The 17,351-nt window shown below is 45.8% G+C and overlaps 1 protein-coding gene across 1 annotated transcript in view; it reads left to right on the top strand.

The window, feature by feature from the left end:
• LOC115105985 (dopamine beta-hydroxylase (dopamine beta-monooxygenase)) overlaps positions 1 to 17,351 on the top strand; it is a 50,892-nt gene that overhangs the window by 10,537 nt on the left and 23,004 nt on the right. The window contains exons 3-9 of the mRNA XM_029628545.2: positions 4,473 to 4,730; positions 5,370 to 5,546; positions 8,695 to 8,797; positions 9,354 to 9,520; positions 12,124 to 12,267; positions 15,609 to 15,647; positions 16,966 to 17,025. Of these exons, the coding sequence (XP_029484405.1) occupies positions 4,473 to 4,730; positions 5,370 to 5,546; positions 8,695 to 8,797; positions 9,354 to 9,520; positions 12,124 to 12,267; positions 15,609 to 15,647; positions 16,966 to 17,025 (948 nt within the window). The remainder of the gene's footprint in view (positions 1 to 4,472; positions 4,731 to 5,369; positions 5,547 to 8,694; positions 8,798 to 9,353; positions 9,521 to 12,123; positions 12,268 to 15,608; positions 15,648 to 16,965; positions 17,026 to 17,351) is intronic.

Genomic DNA, 17,351 nt, shown 5'->3' with positions numbered 1-17,351 from the left:
GAGAGAGACAGAGAGAGAGAGAGAGACAGAGAGAGAGAGTTCGAGAACAGTATAGCAGGTGAAAAGAGAAAGACAAAGAGAGAACAGTATCAATCAAATGTATTTATATAGCCCTTCTTACATCAGCTGATATCTCAAAGTGCTGTACAGAAACCCCGCCTAAAACCCCAAACAGCAAGCAATGCAGGTGTAGAAGCACAGTGGCTAGGAAAAACTCCCTAGAAAGGCCAAAACCTAGGAAGAAACCTAGAGAGGAACCAGGCTATGAGGGGTGGCCAGTCCTCTTCTGGCTGTGCCGGGTGGAGATTTTAACAGAACATGGCCAAGATGTTCAAATGTTCATAAATGACCAGCATGGTCAAATAATAATAATCACAGTAGTTGTCGAGGGGGCAGCAAGTCAGCACCTCAGGAGTAAATTGTCAGTTGGCTTTTCATAGCCGATCATTAAAAGTATCTCTACCACTCCTGCTGTTTCTAGAGTGTTGAAAACAGTAGATCTGGGACAGGTAGCACGTCCGGTGAACAGGTCAGGGTTCCATAGCCACAGGCAGAACAGTTGAAACTGGAGCAGCAGCACGGCCAGGTGGACTGGGGACAGCAAGGAGTCATTATGCCAAGTAGTCCTGAGGCATGGTCCTAGGGCTCTGGTCCTCCGGGAGAGAGAAAAAAAGAGAGAATTAGAGAGAGCATACTTAAATTCACACAGGACACCGGATAAGACAGGAGAAGTACTCCAGATATAACAGACTGACCCTAGCCCCCCGACACATAAACTACTGCAGCATAAATACTGGAGGCTGAGACAGGAGGGATCAGGAGACATTGTGGCCCCATCCGATAATACCCCAGGACAGGGCCAAACAGGCAGGATATAACCCCACCCACTTTGCCAAAGCACAGCCCCCACACCACTGGAGGGATATCTTCAACCACCAACTTACCATCCTGAGACAAGGCCGAGTATAGCCCTCCGCCATGGCACAACCCAAGGGGGGGGGCGCCAACCCAGAAAGGAAGATCACGTCAGTGACTCAACCCACTCAAGTGACGCACCCCTCCTAGGGACGGCATGGAAGAGCACCAGTAAGCCAGTGACTCAGCCCCTGTAATAGGGTTAGAGGCAGAGAATCCCAGTGGAAAGAGGGGAACCGGCCAGGCAGAGACAGCAAGGGCGGTTCGTTGCTCCAGAGGATTTCCGTTCACCTTCACACTCCTGGGCCAGACTACACTCAATCATATGACCCACTGAAGAGATGAGTCTTCAGAAAAGACTTAAAGGTTGAGACTGAGTCTCCATCTCTCATATGGGTAGGCAGACCATTCTATAAAAATGGAGCTCTATAGGAGAAAGCCCTGCCTCCAGCTGTTTGCTTGTAAATTCTAGGGACAATTAGGAGGCCTGCGTCTTGTGGAGACACCTGAGACACCTGAGACACCTGAACACCGGAGACACCTGAAACCCCACCTCTTTAAGGAATACCTAGGATAGGATAAAGTAATCCCTCTCACCCCCCTTAAAAGATTTAGATGCACTACTGTTCCACTGGATGTCATAAGGTGAATGCACCAATTTGTAAGTCGCTCTGGATAAGAGCGTCTGCTAAATGACTTAAATGTTAAATGTTGTGACTGTAGTGTACGTGTAGGTATTTACGGCAGGACCAAATCGGAAAGATAGGTAGGAGCAAGCCCATGTAATGTTTTGTAGATTAGCAGTAAAACCTTGAAATCAGCCCTTGCCTTAACAGGAAGCCAGACTAGAGAGGCTAGCACTGGAGTAATGTGATCAATTCTTTTGGTTCTAGTCAGGATTCTAGCAGCCGTATTTAGCGCTAACTGAAGTTTATTTAGTGCTTTATCCGGGTAGCCGGAAAGTAGAGCATTGCAGTAGTCTAGCCTAGAAGTAACAAAAGCATGGATTAATTTTTCTACATCATTTTTGGACAGAAAGTTTCAGATTTTTGCAATGTTACTTAGACAGAAAAAAGCTGTCCTTGTAACAGTCTTGATATATTCGTCAAAAGAGAGATCAGGATCCAGAGTAACGCCGAGATCCTTCACATTTTTATTTGAGACGACTGTACAACCATCAAGATTAATTGTCAGAATCAACAGAAGATCTCTTTGTTTCCTGGGACCTAGAACAACTATCTCTGTTTAGTCCGAGTTTAAAAGTAGAACGTTTGCAGCCATCCACTTCCTTATGTCTGAAACACATGCTTCTAGCGAGGGCAATTTTGGGGCTTCACCATGTTTCATTAAAATGTACAGCTGTGTGTCATCTGCATAGCAGTGAAAGTTAACATTATGTTTTCGAATGACATCACCAAGAGGTAAAATATATAGTGAAAACAATAGCGGTCCTAAAACGGAACACCGAAATTTACTGCATAATGAACCCTATTCCAACTAAACTACTGAAAGAGCTGCTTCAAACTAGCTCCCTGGTATACAGAAAATACCCGAGCTCTGAAGCAAGCTTCCAGAAAATTGGAACCAAAATGGCGCCGAGCGAGGGGATTTAAACTAACGTTACTATCTGTACTTACTGGTGGCACAGACGCTGTTTCATCCTTTCCTACACTGAAATTACCCTTGCCTAACGCTTGCGTCTGAAGCTGGGCTTGCGGCACAGCTATCCTCGCCGTAAGGCGATCATTCTCCTGTATATTATGAGTACTTCGACTGTAATTAGAAGGCATCATGTTAATGTTACTACTTAGCCTCGGCTGTTGGAGGTCCTGACGAACCACGTCCAGATAAAGTGTCCGGAGTGAAAAAGTTGAATGAAAAAAAGTTGAGTGAGGGAAAAACTAAAAATATAAACGGGAATTAAAAAGTAAAACCGTAAAGTTGTCAGGTTGCAAAGTAAGGTTGGCAACAAAATGCACAGCAACACGTACACAAGTATAGCAGGTAAAAAGAGAGAGACAGAGAGAGACAGAAAGAGGACAGTATAGCAGGTGAAAAGAGAGAGACAGATAGAGAACAGTATAGCAGGTGAAAAGAGAGAGACAGAGAGAGAGACAGAGAGAGAGAGACAGAGAGAACAGTATAGCAGGTGAAAAGAGAGAGACAGAGAGAGAGACAGAGAGAGAGAGACAGAGAGAGACAGAGAGAGACAGAGAGAGAGACAGAGAGAGAGACAGAGAGAGAGACAGAGAGAGGACAGTAGAGCAGGTGAAAAGAGAGAGACAGAGAGAGAGACAGAGAGAGACCGAGAGACAGAGAGACAGAGAGAGACAGAGAGAGAGACAGAGAGAGAGAGACAGAGAGAGACCGAGAGACAGAGAGAGAGAGACAGAGAGAGACCGAGAGAGAGACAGAGAGAGAGAGAGACAGAGAGAGAACAGTATAGCAGGTGAAAAGAGAGAGACAGAGAGAGACAGAGAGAGACCGAGAGACAGAGAGAGAGAGACAGAGATAGACAGAGAGCGAGACAGAGAGAGAGACAGAGAGAGAGACAGAGAGAGGACAGTATAGCAGGTGAAAAGAGAGAGACAGAGAGAGCGACAGAGAGAGGACAGTATAGCAGGTGAAAAGAGAGAGACAGAGAGAGGACAGTATAGCAGGTGAAAAGAGAGAGACAGAGAGAGAGACAGAGAGAGAACAGTATAGTAGGTGAAAAGAGAGAGACAGAGAGAGAGACAGAGAGAGGACAGTATAGCAGGTGAAAAGAGAGCGACAGAGAGAGGACAGTATAGCAGGTGAAAAGAGAGAGACAGAGAGAGAGACAGAGAGACAGAGAGAGAGACAGAGAGATGACAGTATAGCAGGTGAAAAGAGAGAGACAGAGGAGGACAAAGGTGAAAAGAGAGAGACAGAGAGAGAGAGAGAGAACAGTATAGCAGGTGAAAAAAGAGAGAGACAGAGAGAGAGAACAGTATAGCAGGTGAAAAGAGAGAGACAGAGAGAGGACAGTATAGTAGGTGAAAAGAGAGAGACAGAGAGAGAAACAGAGAGAGAACAGTATAGTAGGTGAAAAGAGAGAGACAGAGAGAGAGAGACAGAGAGAGAACAGTATAGTAGGTGAAAAGAGAGAAGAGAGAGAGACAGAGAGAGAACAGTATAGCAGGTGAAAAGAGAGAGACAGAGAGAGAACAGTATAGCAGGTAAAAAGAGAGAGACAGAGAGAGAGACCGAGAGACAGAGAGAGAGACAGAGAGATGACAGTATAGCAGGTGAAAAGAGAGAGACAGAGAGAGGACAGTATAGCAGGTAAAAAGAGAGAGACAGAGAGAGAACAGTATAGTAGGTGAAAAGAGAGAGACAGAGAGAGACAGAGAGAGGACAGTATAGCAGGTGAAAAGAGAGAGACAGAGAGAGAACAGTATAGTAGGTGAGACAGAGAGAGACAGAGAGGGGACAGTATAGCAGGTGAAAAGAGAGAGACAGAGAGAGAACAGTATAGTAGGTGAAAAGAGGTAAAGAGAGGAATAATAAAGACTGTGCTTGATTCTGATTGGCAGGAGGGTACTGTTCACCTGATCTACGGAGTGTTGGATCAGCCAATCCGCTCGCTCCAGCAGCTCAACCTGTCCCAGATTGAGACGGGAGTGCAGAGGGCCCTCCTGCTGCGCCCAGACACCCCACCCCCCTCCCTGCCCCGAGACGTACAAACCCTGGAGGTCCGGACCCCCGACATCACCATCCCCACCCAGGAGACCACCTACTGGTGCCACATCTTCCAACTGCCACCCAACATGCCCAAGAACCACATTGTCATGGTAAACCGCTAAACCTAGTCCTTTTCAATGATGGAACCAGAATTAGAATGACATTTAGTTATTCCATAGAATTAGAATGACATTTAGTTATTCCATAGAATTAGAATGACATTTAGTTATTCCATAGAATTAGAATGACATTTAGTAATTCCATAGAATTAGAATGACATTTAGTTATTCCATAGAATTAGAATGACATTTAGTTATTCCATAGAATTAGAATGACATTTAGTTATTCCATAGAATTAGAATGACATTTAGTTATTCCATAGAATTAGAATTACATTTAGTTATTCCATAGAATTAGAAAGACATTTAGTAATTCTATTAGGATTATTCTCAGTAATTATATTTCTATGGATGGAACCATCGAGTCCAATTCCATCAAACCCTGGCCCCTAGGCATTCGAATAGACTTGGATAAGTGTATGAATGTAATCAATATGACAATATCCCTCCCATCCTTATTGCTTAGCCCTACCCAATCCTTGGGCATAGCAATGAGTTTGAAAATCTCAACAGTAGAGTCAATACCAATCAATCTCCACCTCTTCTTTCCTCCTCCCCCTCCTCCTCCTCCCCCCCCCTCCTCCTCCTCCTCCTCCTCCTCCTCATCCCTCTTCATCACCCCCACCCCAGTATGAGTCGGTGGTAACCCCTGGTAACGAGGCCATAGTGCACCACATGGAAGTGTTTGAGTGTTCTCCTGAGATGAGTACAGTCCCACAGTACAGCGGGTCCTGTGACTCCAAGATGAAGCCTGCCAGCCTCAACTACTGTCGCCATGTTCTGGCGGCCTGGGCTATGGGGGCAAAGGTAATACACACACAGACACCAGCACTTGGTTCAAATAGTATTCCTTTTTTTTCAAGTGCTTACAGTGCCTTCAGAAAGTATTCACACCCCTTGACCTTTTCTACATTTTGTTGTGTTACAACCTGAATTTTAAAAAACTGCCTGAATTTAAAAAATATTAAATGTAGATTGTTTTGTTGTCTCTGGCCTAAACACAATACTCTATAATGTCAAACTTAAAAAAAAAATGTTTTACCTTTATTTTACTAGGCAAGTCAATGAAGAAAAAAATCGTATTTTCAATGACGGCCTAGGAACAGTGGGTTAACTACCTGTTCAGGGGCAGAACGACAGATTTGTACCTTGTCAGCTCGGGGATTCGAACTTGCAACCTTTCGGTTACTAGTCCAACGCTCTAACCACTAGGCTACCCTGCCGCCCCTGGAATGATGTTCTGAGAAATGTTTACAAATGAATTAGAAATGAAAAGCTGAAATGTCTTGGGTCAATAAGTATTCAACACCTTTGTTATGGCAAGCTTAAAAAATGTTCTGGAGTAAAAATGTGCTTAACAAGTCACATAATAAGTTGCATGGACAATAATAGTGTTTCACATTATTTTTTCATGACTACCTCATCTCTGTACCCCACACATACAATTATCTGTAAGGTCCCTCAGTCATGCAGTGAATTTCAATGCCTCGCAAAGAAAGGCACCTATTGGTAGATGGGTAAAATATAAAAAATATTTAAAATGCAGACATTGAATATCCCTTTGAGCACGGTGAAGTTATTAATTACACTTTGGATATTGTATCAATGTACACAGTCACTACACAGATACAGGCGCCCTGAGCGGTTTCCTTCCTCTCCGGCTACTGAGTTAGGAAGGACACCTGTATTCTTGTAGTGACTGGGTGTATTGATACACCATCCAAAGTGTAATTAATAACTTCACCGTGCTCAAAGGGATATTCAATGTCTGCTTTTTATTTTATTTTACCCATCTACCAATCAGTACCCTTCTTTGCGAGGCACAGGAAACCACCTTGGTCTTTGTGGTTGAATCTGTGTTTGAAATTCACTGCTTGATTGAGGGACCTTATAGATAATTAAATGTGTGGGGTAAAGAGATGAGGTAGTCATTTAAAAAGCATGTTAAACACTATTATTGTCCATGCAACTTATTATGTGACTTTAACTTACTCCTGAACTTATGTAGGCTTGTTATAACAAAGGAGTTGAATAGTTATTGACTCAAGACATTCCAGCTTTAATATTATGGGGTATTGTGTGTAGGCTGTAACACAACAAAATGTGGAAAACGTCAAGGGGCGAGAATACTGTCTGAAGGCACTATAGGTACACTGACACTTTGAGGACATAATTGGTTAACATAGTAAAATCCTGAACAGTAAGAGCCTGCTGTTCAATTCTTTCCATATTGAACACAGACGTTTCAACCAGGTAAGTCACAGTAGTAGAGAGGCAGGGTGGTAAAGTCTGAGAGACTAGAGATCCACAGAAACAGAGACAAACTGAGGAAAAAACTCAGAGAAACCATGAAAGCGTCAGAGAATGTTGCTAGGAAAATACCTATCTCTGAATAATGTCATGTCTGGTTCAATAGAAGTATGTTTTGATGAGAGCAGGGAAGCAGTCTCTAGAGGAGCTGGTGCGTGGTGGTGAGGAGAGGAGCGTGTGTGTGTGTGTTTGTATGTGCCTCTCTGCATTTGTGTGTGTGTGTGTGTGTGTGTGTGTGTGTGTGTGTGAATCTGTGTGTTTGTGTGTCTGTGAGTGTGGGAATCTGTGTGTGTTTGTGTGTCTGTGAGTGTGGGAATCTGTGTGTGTGTGTGTGTGTGTGTGTGTGTGTGTGTGTGTGTGTGTGTGTGTGTGTGTGTGTGTGTGTGTGTGTGTGTGTGTGTGTGTGTGTGAGTGAGTGTGTGTGTGTGTGTGTGTGTGTACGTGATAGTGTGTGAGAGTGTGTGAATCTGTGTGTGAATCTGTGTGTGTGTGTGTGTGTGTGTGAGAGTGTGTGTGTGTGTGTGTGTATGTGTGAATCTGTGTGTGTGTGTGTGTGTGTTCATGTAGGTGGTGGTGATGCTCTGGGATGTATGAGGCAGAGGAAGACACATCTTACTGGATAAGAATCACATCACAGCCAGAGAACTGGTGCCTAGTGCCAAGCCTCTGAGCCCTCCCATTGGATTAGCAGACGGCGAAAACAAAACAGAAATCATGTGTTCTGCTGAGTGGTGAGGGTAGAAGCAGAGCTGGAGAGATGAGATTAGCTAGGAAATATACAGGCCTGTTCAGTTTTAGCACATTCTGGATCCCACACACATCTAAAGGGAAATATGGCATTATAAAAGAAGGGAGGCGAAAGAAGAGGAGGAAGGCGAGAAAAAGAAAGAGAGAGGGAAGAGAGAGATAGGGGAGAGTGTGGAGGAGGAGGAGGAGGATGAGGAGGAAGAGAAAGACCAGTTATGTAAAATAGTCCTAGGGATGCTGCCAGGCCGGGGGAGAGAAAAGATTCACAAGCTCTCCTCTCCTCTCCGGAATGCTAATAAGATTGATATGAAAATAAGTTTTTATCTCCAAAAGTATTTTTGTTTAATCATCTATCTCTTTTATGAACAGATCCTCAGAACACGTTAGGAGAACATATACCATAGAGATGTATAGTGATGAATATAGAAGATAGAAATAGAGACAAACAAACTCGGTGCTGTTTTAGTCAGGATCAATAAGAGCTATTTCCTTCCTGCGTTGGCTGAAACTACTCCTTTTATGGTGAATGATTCACATGTCCCAAAAATAATATGTTCAATGATAAAAAAAATATACATGTTAAATGATAAAAATAATGTGATGTTCAATGATAAAAAATAATGTGATGTTCAATTATAAAAATAATGTGATGTTCAATTATAAAAATAACGTGATGTTCAATGATAAGATAACGTGATGTTCCCAATGATAAAAATAGTGTGATGTTAATTAAATGATAAAAATAATTTGATGTTCTACGATAAAAAATAACGTGATGTTCAATGTTAAAAATAATGTGATGTTAAATGATAAAAATAACATGATGTTTAATGTTAAAAATAGTGTGATGTTAAATGATAAAAAGAATGCATCTGTGTGTGTGTGCGTGCATGTGTAGTCTTTCTACTACCCAACTGATGCAGGGCTGCCTCTAGGAGGACCAGCGTCTTCCAGGTTTCTTCGACTAGAGGTGCACTACCACAACCCACTCCTCATATCAGGTAAAACGACCTACCCATCACAGAGTTATATACTATTCTACCCCTAAGAACCTTAGAGCTGGGTTATTATATTACCACCCCTCAGCAATGTAGTACAGCTCGTTTTATTTTCTACCTGGTGGTAAATTGATCAATTACTGTCACTGATTGTCAACAGTCCACCCACCAGGTGTTCCCTGATTGGAGGCAGAGAATGAAAACCAGAAGTACCAGTTGATTAGCTCTGCTCTATAGTCTCCCAATATCTCCCCTGCTTCTTCCATCTTCCTTCTACTCAACACCCGTCTTCATCTCTCCCTCCCTACGTCATCCATCACTCCCTCTACCCCTTCTTCCTAATCCCCATCCTTCTCTCATATTTTATCTCCTCCCCCACTACTCCTCTTCCCTTCCTCCCTCCCTACACCCCTTCTATCTCCCCTTCCCCTTTCCTTCCCCCTCTACCCCCTTCTTCCCCCACTTACCTCCCTTCAGTCCCGCCCCCTCCCTCTACCTCTCCTCCTTCCTGTCTCCCCTCCTCTCTGACAGGTTCTGGTTATGCTGTGTCCCCATGCAGGTCGTAAGGACAACTCTGGGGTGCGTCTCTACCACACCCCCAGCTTAAGGAGGTACGACGCGGGCATCATGGAGCTTGGGCTGGTCTACACCCCGGTCATGGCCATACCACCCAGAGAACAGAACTTCCATCTCACAGGATTCTGCACGTCCAAGTGTACACAAACTGTTAGTACAATATCTTTCTAACATAAATCCTCAGAAAACATGCACACAGACTGTTGGTACAATATCCTTCTAACATAAATCCTTAGAAAACGTGTACACAGACTGTTGGTAGGCTACAATATCCCTCAGGGATGTCTACTGTAGATACAGGACTGAAACCACTCCTGGACCTTCTATAACAATGGAACATTTTGGTAGCTGGTAACATTTTACTCAAAACGCCCAGGTAAACGCATTAAGATGTGGTTGTAATGCATTGTAATACTTGTCATGAGCATAAATGACCCCCTTTGTCTTATTGTAATCAGATACTATTTCTACTTACATGGCCAGAACTACAGTACAGTATCTCAGTACAAATGGAACTGACAGGAGTTAGAATATCATAATGGTGTAAGGGTTGTCGTCGGTGGAAGAAGGATCAGACCAAAGCGTAGCGTGGTAAGTGTTCATGATGATTCTAATAAAAGAAAGCACTGAACACTGAATCAAAACAATAAACAATGACGTGAATATACAAAACCGAAACAGTGCCGTGTGGCCCAAACACCCACAAACCAAAAGTGAAACTCAGGCTACCTAAGTATGATTCTCAATCAGAGACAACTAACGACACCTGCCTCTGATTGAGAACCATACTAGGCCGAACATAAAAACCAACATAGAAAAACAAACATAGACTGCCCACCCCAACTCACGCCCTGACCATACTAAAACAAATAATAAAATAACAGAACTATGGTCAGAACGTGACAGTACCCCCCCAAAGGTGCGGACTCCGGCCGCAAAACCTGAACCTTTAGGGGAGGGTCTGGGTGGGCGTCTGTCCGCGATGGCAGCTCTGGCGCGGGACGTGTACCCCACTTCACAACAGTTTTTGTCCGCCTCTTCAACCGCCCCCGTGGCCTCCTACGAGCGGCGACCCTCGCCGCCGACCTCCGACTGGGGACCCTAGCCATGGGTCCCAAATGGATGGGAGATTCCGGCAGCGCCGGACAGGTGGGAGACTCCGGAAGCGCCGGAGGCGGGATGCTCCGGCAGCGCCGGACAGGCGGGAGACTCCGGCAGCGCCGAACAGGCGGGAGACTCCGGCAGCGCCGAACAGGCGGGAGACTCCGGCAGCTCCAGAGTGAAGGGCGATTCTGGCATCGCCTGGCTGACTGATGGCTCTGGCGGCTCCTGGCTGGCTGGCGGCTCTGGCGGCTCCTGGCTGACTGGCGGCTCTGGCGGCTCCTGGCTGACTGGCGGCTTTGGCAGCTCCTGGCTGACTGGGGGCTCTGGCGGCTCCTGGCTGACTGGCGGCTCTGGTGGCTCAGGACAGACTGGCGGCTCTGGCGGCTCAGGACAGACTGGCGGCTCTGGCGGCTCAGGACAGACGGGAGACTCTGGCAGCGCTGGGCAGGAGGAAGGCTCTGGCAGCGCTGGACAGGCGGGAGCACCTGTAGGGAGAAGACGGAGAGACAGCCTGGTGCGGGGGGCTGCCACCGGAGGGCTGGTGCGTGGAGGTGGCACCGGATAGACCGGACCATGAAGGCGCACTGGAGCTCTTGAACACCGAGCCTGCCCAACCTTACCTGGTTGAATGCTCCCCGTAGCCAGGCCAGTGCAGCGAGGTGGAATAGCCCGCACTGGGCTGTGCTGGCGAACCGGGGACATCATGCGTAAGGCTGATGCCATGTACCTCGGCCCGAGGAGACGCACTGGAGACCAGATGCGTAGAGCCGGCTTCATGGCATCTGGCTCGATGCCCACTCTAGCCCGGCCGATACGAGGAGCTGGAACGTACCGCACCGGGCTATGCACACGCACCGGGGACACCGTGCGCTCCACCGCATAACACGGTGCCTGCCCGGTCCCTCTCTCTCTCCGGTAAGCCCGGAAGTTGGCGCAGGTCTCCTACCTGGCTTCGCCACACTCCCCGTGTGCCTCCTCCAATACATTTTTGGGGCTGCCTCTTGTGCTTCCAGCCGTGCTGCCGAGCTAGCTCCTCATAATGCCGCCTCTCGGCTTTCGCTGCCTCCAGCTCTGCCTTGGGGCGGCGATATTCTCCCGGCTGTGCCCATGATCCCTTGCCGTCTAATATTTCCTCCCAAGTCCAGTTCTCCAGGTATCGCTGTCTCTCCTGCTGCTGCTGCCTGTTACCACGCTGCTTGGTCCTTTCTTGGTGGGGGGTGTTTCTGTAAGGGTTGTCGTCGGTGGAAGAAGGATCGGACCAAAGCGCAGCGTGGGAAGTGTTCATGATGATTTTAATAAAAGAAAGCACTGAACACTGAATCAAAACAATAAAAGATGACGTGAATATACAAAACCGAAACAGTACCGTGTGGCCCAAACACACACGGAAACAAACACCCACAAACCAAAAGTGAAACCCAGGCTACCTAAGTATGATTCTCAATCAGAGACAACTAACGACACCTGCCTCTGATTGAGAACCATACTAGGCCGAACACAAAAACCAACATAGAAAAAAAACATAGACTGCCCACCCCAACTCACGCACTGACCATAATAAAACAAAGAATAAAATAACAGAACTATGGTCAGAACGTGACAAATGGACCTTTCTTAACGTGTCCAATTCCTCTCATGACCTCCACCAGGCCCTTCCTCCAGGGGGGATCAACATCTTTGCGTCCCAGCTGCACACTCACTTGGCGGGGAGAGGGGTGAGGACGGTCCTGGTGAGGGGTGGAAGAGAGGTGAAGGTGGTACAGGAGGATAAGCATTTCAGCACCCACTATCAGGTAACCCCTCTGGGTACATACTGTATGCACCAACAAACACACACGCACACACAGAGCTCTCTCTCTCTCTCAAGGTACTACTAAACTCTCCAAGGTTCAGTGAGGCAAGACACACACATCTGGTTTGCTGCTGCAGAACAACACAACTCTCCCTTGACCTGTATTCATATCCTTTCTCTAACTGACCTGTATTCCTATCCTTTCTCTAACTGACCTGTATTCATATCCTTTCTCTAACTGATCAGTATTCATATCCTTTCTCTAACTGATCAGTATTACATTTACATTTAAGTCATTTAGCAGACGCTCTTATCCAGAGCGACTTACAAATTGGTGCGTTCACCTTAAGACATCCAGTGGAACAGCCACTTTACAATAGTGCACCTAAATCTTTTAAGGGGGGTGAGAAGGATTACTTTATCCTATCCTAGGTATTCCTGAAAGAGGTGGGGTTTCAGGTGTCTCCGGAAGGTGGTGATTGACTCCGCTGTCCTGGCGTCGTGAGGGAGTTTGTTCCACCATTGGGGGGCCAGAGCAGCGAACAGTTTTGACTGGGCTGAGCGGGAACTGTACTTCCTCAGTGGTAGGGAGGCGAGCAGGCCAGAGGTGGATGAACGCAGTGCCCTTGTTTGGGTGTAGGGCCTGATCAGAGCCTGGAGGTACTGAGGTGCCGTTCCCCTCACAGCTCCGTAGGCAAGCACCATGGTCTTGTAGCGGATGCGAGCTTCAACTGGAAGCCAGTGGAGAGAGCGGAGGAGCGGGGTGACGTGAGAGAACTTGGGAAGGTTGAACACCAGACGGGCTGCGGCGTTCTGGATGAGTTGTAGGGGTTTAATGGCACAGGCAGGGAGCCCAGCCAACAGCGAGTTGCAGTAATCCAGACGGGAGATGACAAGTGCCTGGATTAGGACCTGCGCTGCTTCCTGTGTGAGGCAGGGTCGTACTCTGCGGATGTTGTAGAGCATGAACCTACAAGAACGGGCCACCGCCTTGATGTTAGTTGAGAACGACAGGGTGTTGTCCAGGATCAGGCCAAGGTTCTTAGCGGTCTGGGGAGGAGGACACAATGGAGTTGTCAACCGTGATGGCGAGATCATGGAACGGGCAGTCCTTCCCCGGGAGGAAGAGCAGCTCCGTCTTGCCGAGGTTCGGCTTGAGGTGGTGATCCGTCATCCACACTGATATGTCTGCCAGACATGCAGAGATGCGATTCGACACCTGGTCATCAGAAGGGGGAAAGGAGAAGATTAATTGTGTGTCGTCTGCATAGCAATGATAGGAGAGACCATGTGAGGTTATGACAGAGCCAAGTGACTTGGTGTATAGCGAGAATAGGAGAGGGCCTAGAACAGAGCCCTGGGGGACGCCAGTGGTGAGAGCGCGTGGTGAGGAGACAGATTCTCGCCACGCCACCTGGTAGGAGCGACCTGTCAGGTAGGACGCAATCCAAGCGTGGGCCGCGCCGGAGATGCCCAACTCGGAGAGGGTGGAGAGGAGGATCTGATGGTTCACAGTATCGAAGGCAGCCGATAGGTCTAGAAGGATGAGAGCAGAGGAGAGAGAGTTAGCTTTAGCAGTGCGGAGGGCCTCCGTGATACAGAGAAGAGCAGTCTCAGTTGAATGACTAGTCTTGAAACCTGACTGATTTGGATCAAGAAGGTCATTCTGAGAGAGATAGCGGGAGAGCTGGCCAAGGACGGCACGTTCAAGAGTTTTGGAGAGAAAAGAAAGAAGGGATACTGGTCTGTAGTTGTTGACATCGGAGGGATCGAGTGTAGGTTTTTTCAGAAGGGGTGCAACTCTCGCTCTCTTGAAGACAGAAGGGACGTAGCCAGCGGTCAGGGATGAGTTGATGAGCGAGGTGAGGTAAGGGAGAAGGTCTCCGGAAATGGTCTGGTGAAGAGAGGAGGGAATAGGGTCAAGCGGGCAGGTTGTTGGGCGGCCGGCCGTCACAAGAATTCATTTCATTTCCACAAGTATTCATTTCCTTTCTCTAACTGATCAGTATTCATATCCTTTCTCTAACTGATCAGTATTCATTTCCTTTCTCTAACTGATCAGTATTCATATCCTTTCTCTAACTGATCAGTATTCATATCCTTTCTCTAACTGATCAGTATTCATATCCTTTCTCTAACTGACCTGTATTCATATCCTTTCTCTAACTGATCAGTATTCATATCCTTTCTCTAACTGATCAGTATTCATATCCTTTCTCTAACTGATCAGTATTCATATCCTTTCTCTAACTGATCAGTATTCATATCCTTTCTCTAACTGATCAGTATTCATATCCTTTCTCTAACTGATCAGTATTCATATCCTTTCTCTAACTGATCAGTTTTCATATCCTTTCTCTAACTGACCTGTATTCATATCCTTTCTCTAACTGATCAGTATTCATATCCTTTCTCTAACTGATCAGTATTCATATCCTTTCTCTAACTGATCAGCATTCATATCCTTTCTCCTACTGATCAGTATTCATATCCTTTCTCTAACTGATCAGTTTTCATATCCTTTCTCTAACTGATCAGTATTCATATCCTTTTTCTAACTGATCAGTATTCTTATCCTTTCTCTAACTGACCTGTATTCATATCCTTTCTCTAACTGACCTGTATTCATATCCTTTCTCTAACTGATCAGTATTCATATCCTTTTTCTAACTGATCAGTATTCATATCCTTTCTCTAACTGACCTGTATTCATATCCTTTCTCTAAATAGTCTAGATGCAACCTCGAGGGACATAAACCATTTTATTTGTAGATGTTATCGCAGGTGCAGCGAAATGCTTGTGTTTCTAGCTCCAACAGTGTAGTAATACCTAGCAATACAAAATAAGTGTCATGTAAGACTTTCTATTGAGACTCCCTCTGTATGTATTACAACTATTTTCCTCGTATCTTCTAACCTCCTGCCTATACAACACTCTTCCTTGTATCCAGCTCATATCTTCTGATTAGTCTAGATACAAGACAACTTTAAGCAACATCAAAACAAGAAATCACAGCCAGATCATTGTGTTTTATAAAAATAAATAAAGAGAGTTACACTCTGTATATACAAGCTGCCAGTCATTTATTGGGTAAAACACCACCAATGTTTCAGCATCACAGTGACTTCAGGATGAAGGTGGATTGTTGGTGTTTTACCAATTCAATTACTGGGACTTTATACTGTATAGAGTGAGTGCGAATCTCTTTTATTTTTATAGCCTACAGTTTACTCGCCGTTGGTCAGCACCTCTACTAACTTTTCTTGGCTCATGTTTTTCACTGGATCATTGTGTTTTGAAAGCAATTCAATCGATGAGAATGTTGTTGTCTCCTCCTGCAGATAATCAGAATGCTGAGGAAGATGGTGACAGTGCTGCCTGTAAGTATGCTCCTCTTTCTACAGTCACAGCTGTCTCAGCAGGTGGGATAAGATACCACACAGTACGGTGGGTTTTGTCTCTGGAATAAGATTCAGTAAAGGGAACGGGGGCAGTGAGAGAAAGAAGGAAGAGAAGATGACTGAGGGTGAAACAAGACGAGAACAACAGAGATGATACACAGTACTACTACAGCTACAGTCTGTCTCTGCTCTGCTGCAGAACAACAGAGATGATACACAGTACTACTACAGCTACAGTCTGTCTCTGCTCTGCTGCAGAACAACAGAGATGATACACAGTACTACTACAGCTACAGTCTGTCTCTGCTCTTCTGCAGATCAACAGAGATGATACACAGTACTACTACAGCTACAGTCTGTCTCTGCTCTGCTGCAGATCAACAGAGATGATACACAGTACTACTACAGCTACAGCCTGTCTCTGCTCTGCTGCAGAACAACAGAGATGATACACAGTACTACTACAGCTCCAGTCTGTCTCTGCTCTGCTGCAGAACAACAGAGATGATACACAGTACTACTACAGCTACAGTCTGTCTCTGCTCTGCTGCAGAACAACAGAGATGATACACTCTGTCTGTCTCTGCTCTTCTGCAGAACAACAGAGATGATACACAGTACTACTACAGCTACAGTCTGTCTCTGCTCTTCTGCAGATCAACAGAGATGATACACAGTACTACTACAGCTGCAGAACAACAGAGATGTACAGTCTGTCTCTGCTCTGCTGCAGAACAACAGAGATGATACACAGTACTACTACAGCTACAGTCTGTCTCTGCTCTGCTGCAGAACAACAGAGATGGTACACAGTACTACTACAGCTACAGTCTGTCTCTGCTCTGCTGCAGATCAACAGAGATGATACACAGTACTACTACAGCTACAGTCTGTCTCTGCTCTGCTGCAGAACAACAGAGATGATACACAGTACTACTACAGCTCCAGTCTGTCTCTGCTCTGCTGCAGAACAACAGAGATGATACACAGTACTACTACAGCTACAGTCTGTCTCTGCTCTGCTGCAGAACAACAGAGATGATACACAGTACTACTACAGCTACAGTCTGTCTCTGCTCTGCTGCAGATCAACAGAGATGATACACAGTACTACTACAGCTACAGTCTGTCTCTGCTCTGCTGCAGAACAACAGAGATGCAGAGTTGCCTGTTTAAAAATAAAGAGGAACAATGCAAATATTCTGTAAACCATGGTAACTTGTTGTTACCCTCTAGGAAGATACATGTAAAACATTGGCAGAACATTGCCTGATTTGAGTGTGTGTGTCCCCAACAGGGGGACGTCCTCTTGACAAAGTGCACATACAACACAGAGGACAGGAGCCAGCCTACAGTGGTGAGTATGTTTGGTTTTCACTACCAGTGCAGCCATGAAATGTAGCAAATGGTTATGCAGACCGCAAACATGCACACATGCACTTGAAGGCGAGTCTAGACTGACTGATCTACAAATCACCTTCATAAATAACTCAATACTATTTGTAGAATAGTAAGTCATCACGATCTACCCATGATACATAATGATACATAACGGTTTCGATGCTCTTCACAGCAGTGGCTGTGTTCGAAGCATCTATCCAGTAACTTTAGCCAACCAGCTTAATGTGTTTAATGTGGGTATATCCTCCTACTACAGACAGACAGGGCTCAGAGCAGCTCTAC

The sequence above is a fragment of the Oncorhynchus nerka genome, linkage group LG22, assembly GCF_034236695.1.
Source record: "Oncorhynchus nerka isolate Pitt River linkage group LG22, Oner_Uvic_2.0, whole genome shotgun sequence".
Taxonomy (NCBI): domain Eukaryota; kingdom Metazoa; phylum Chordata; class Actinopteri; order Salmoniformes; family Salmonidae; genus Oncorhynchus; species Oncorhynchus nerka.
Note: the sequence above shows the minus strand (reverse complement) of the source record. Positions and strands in the feature narration are given on the sequence as shown.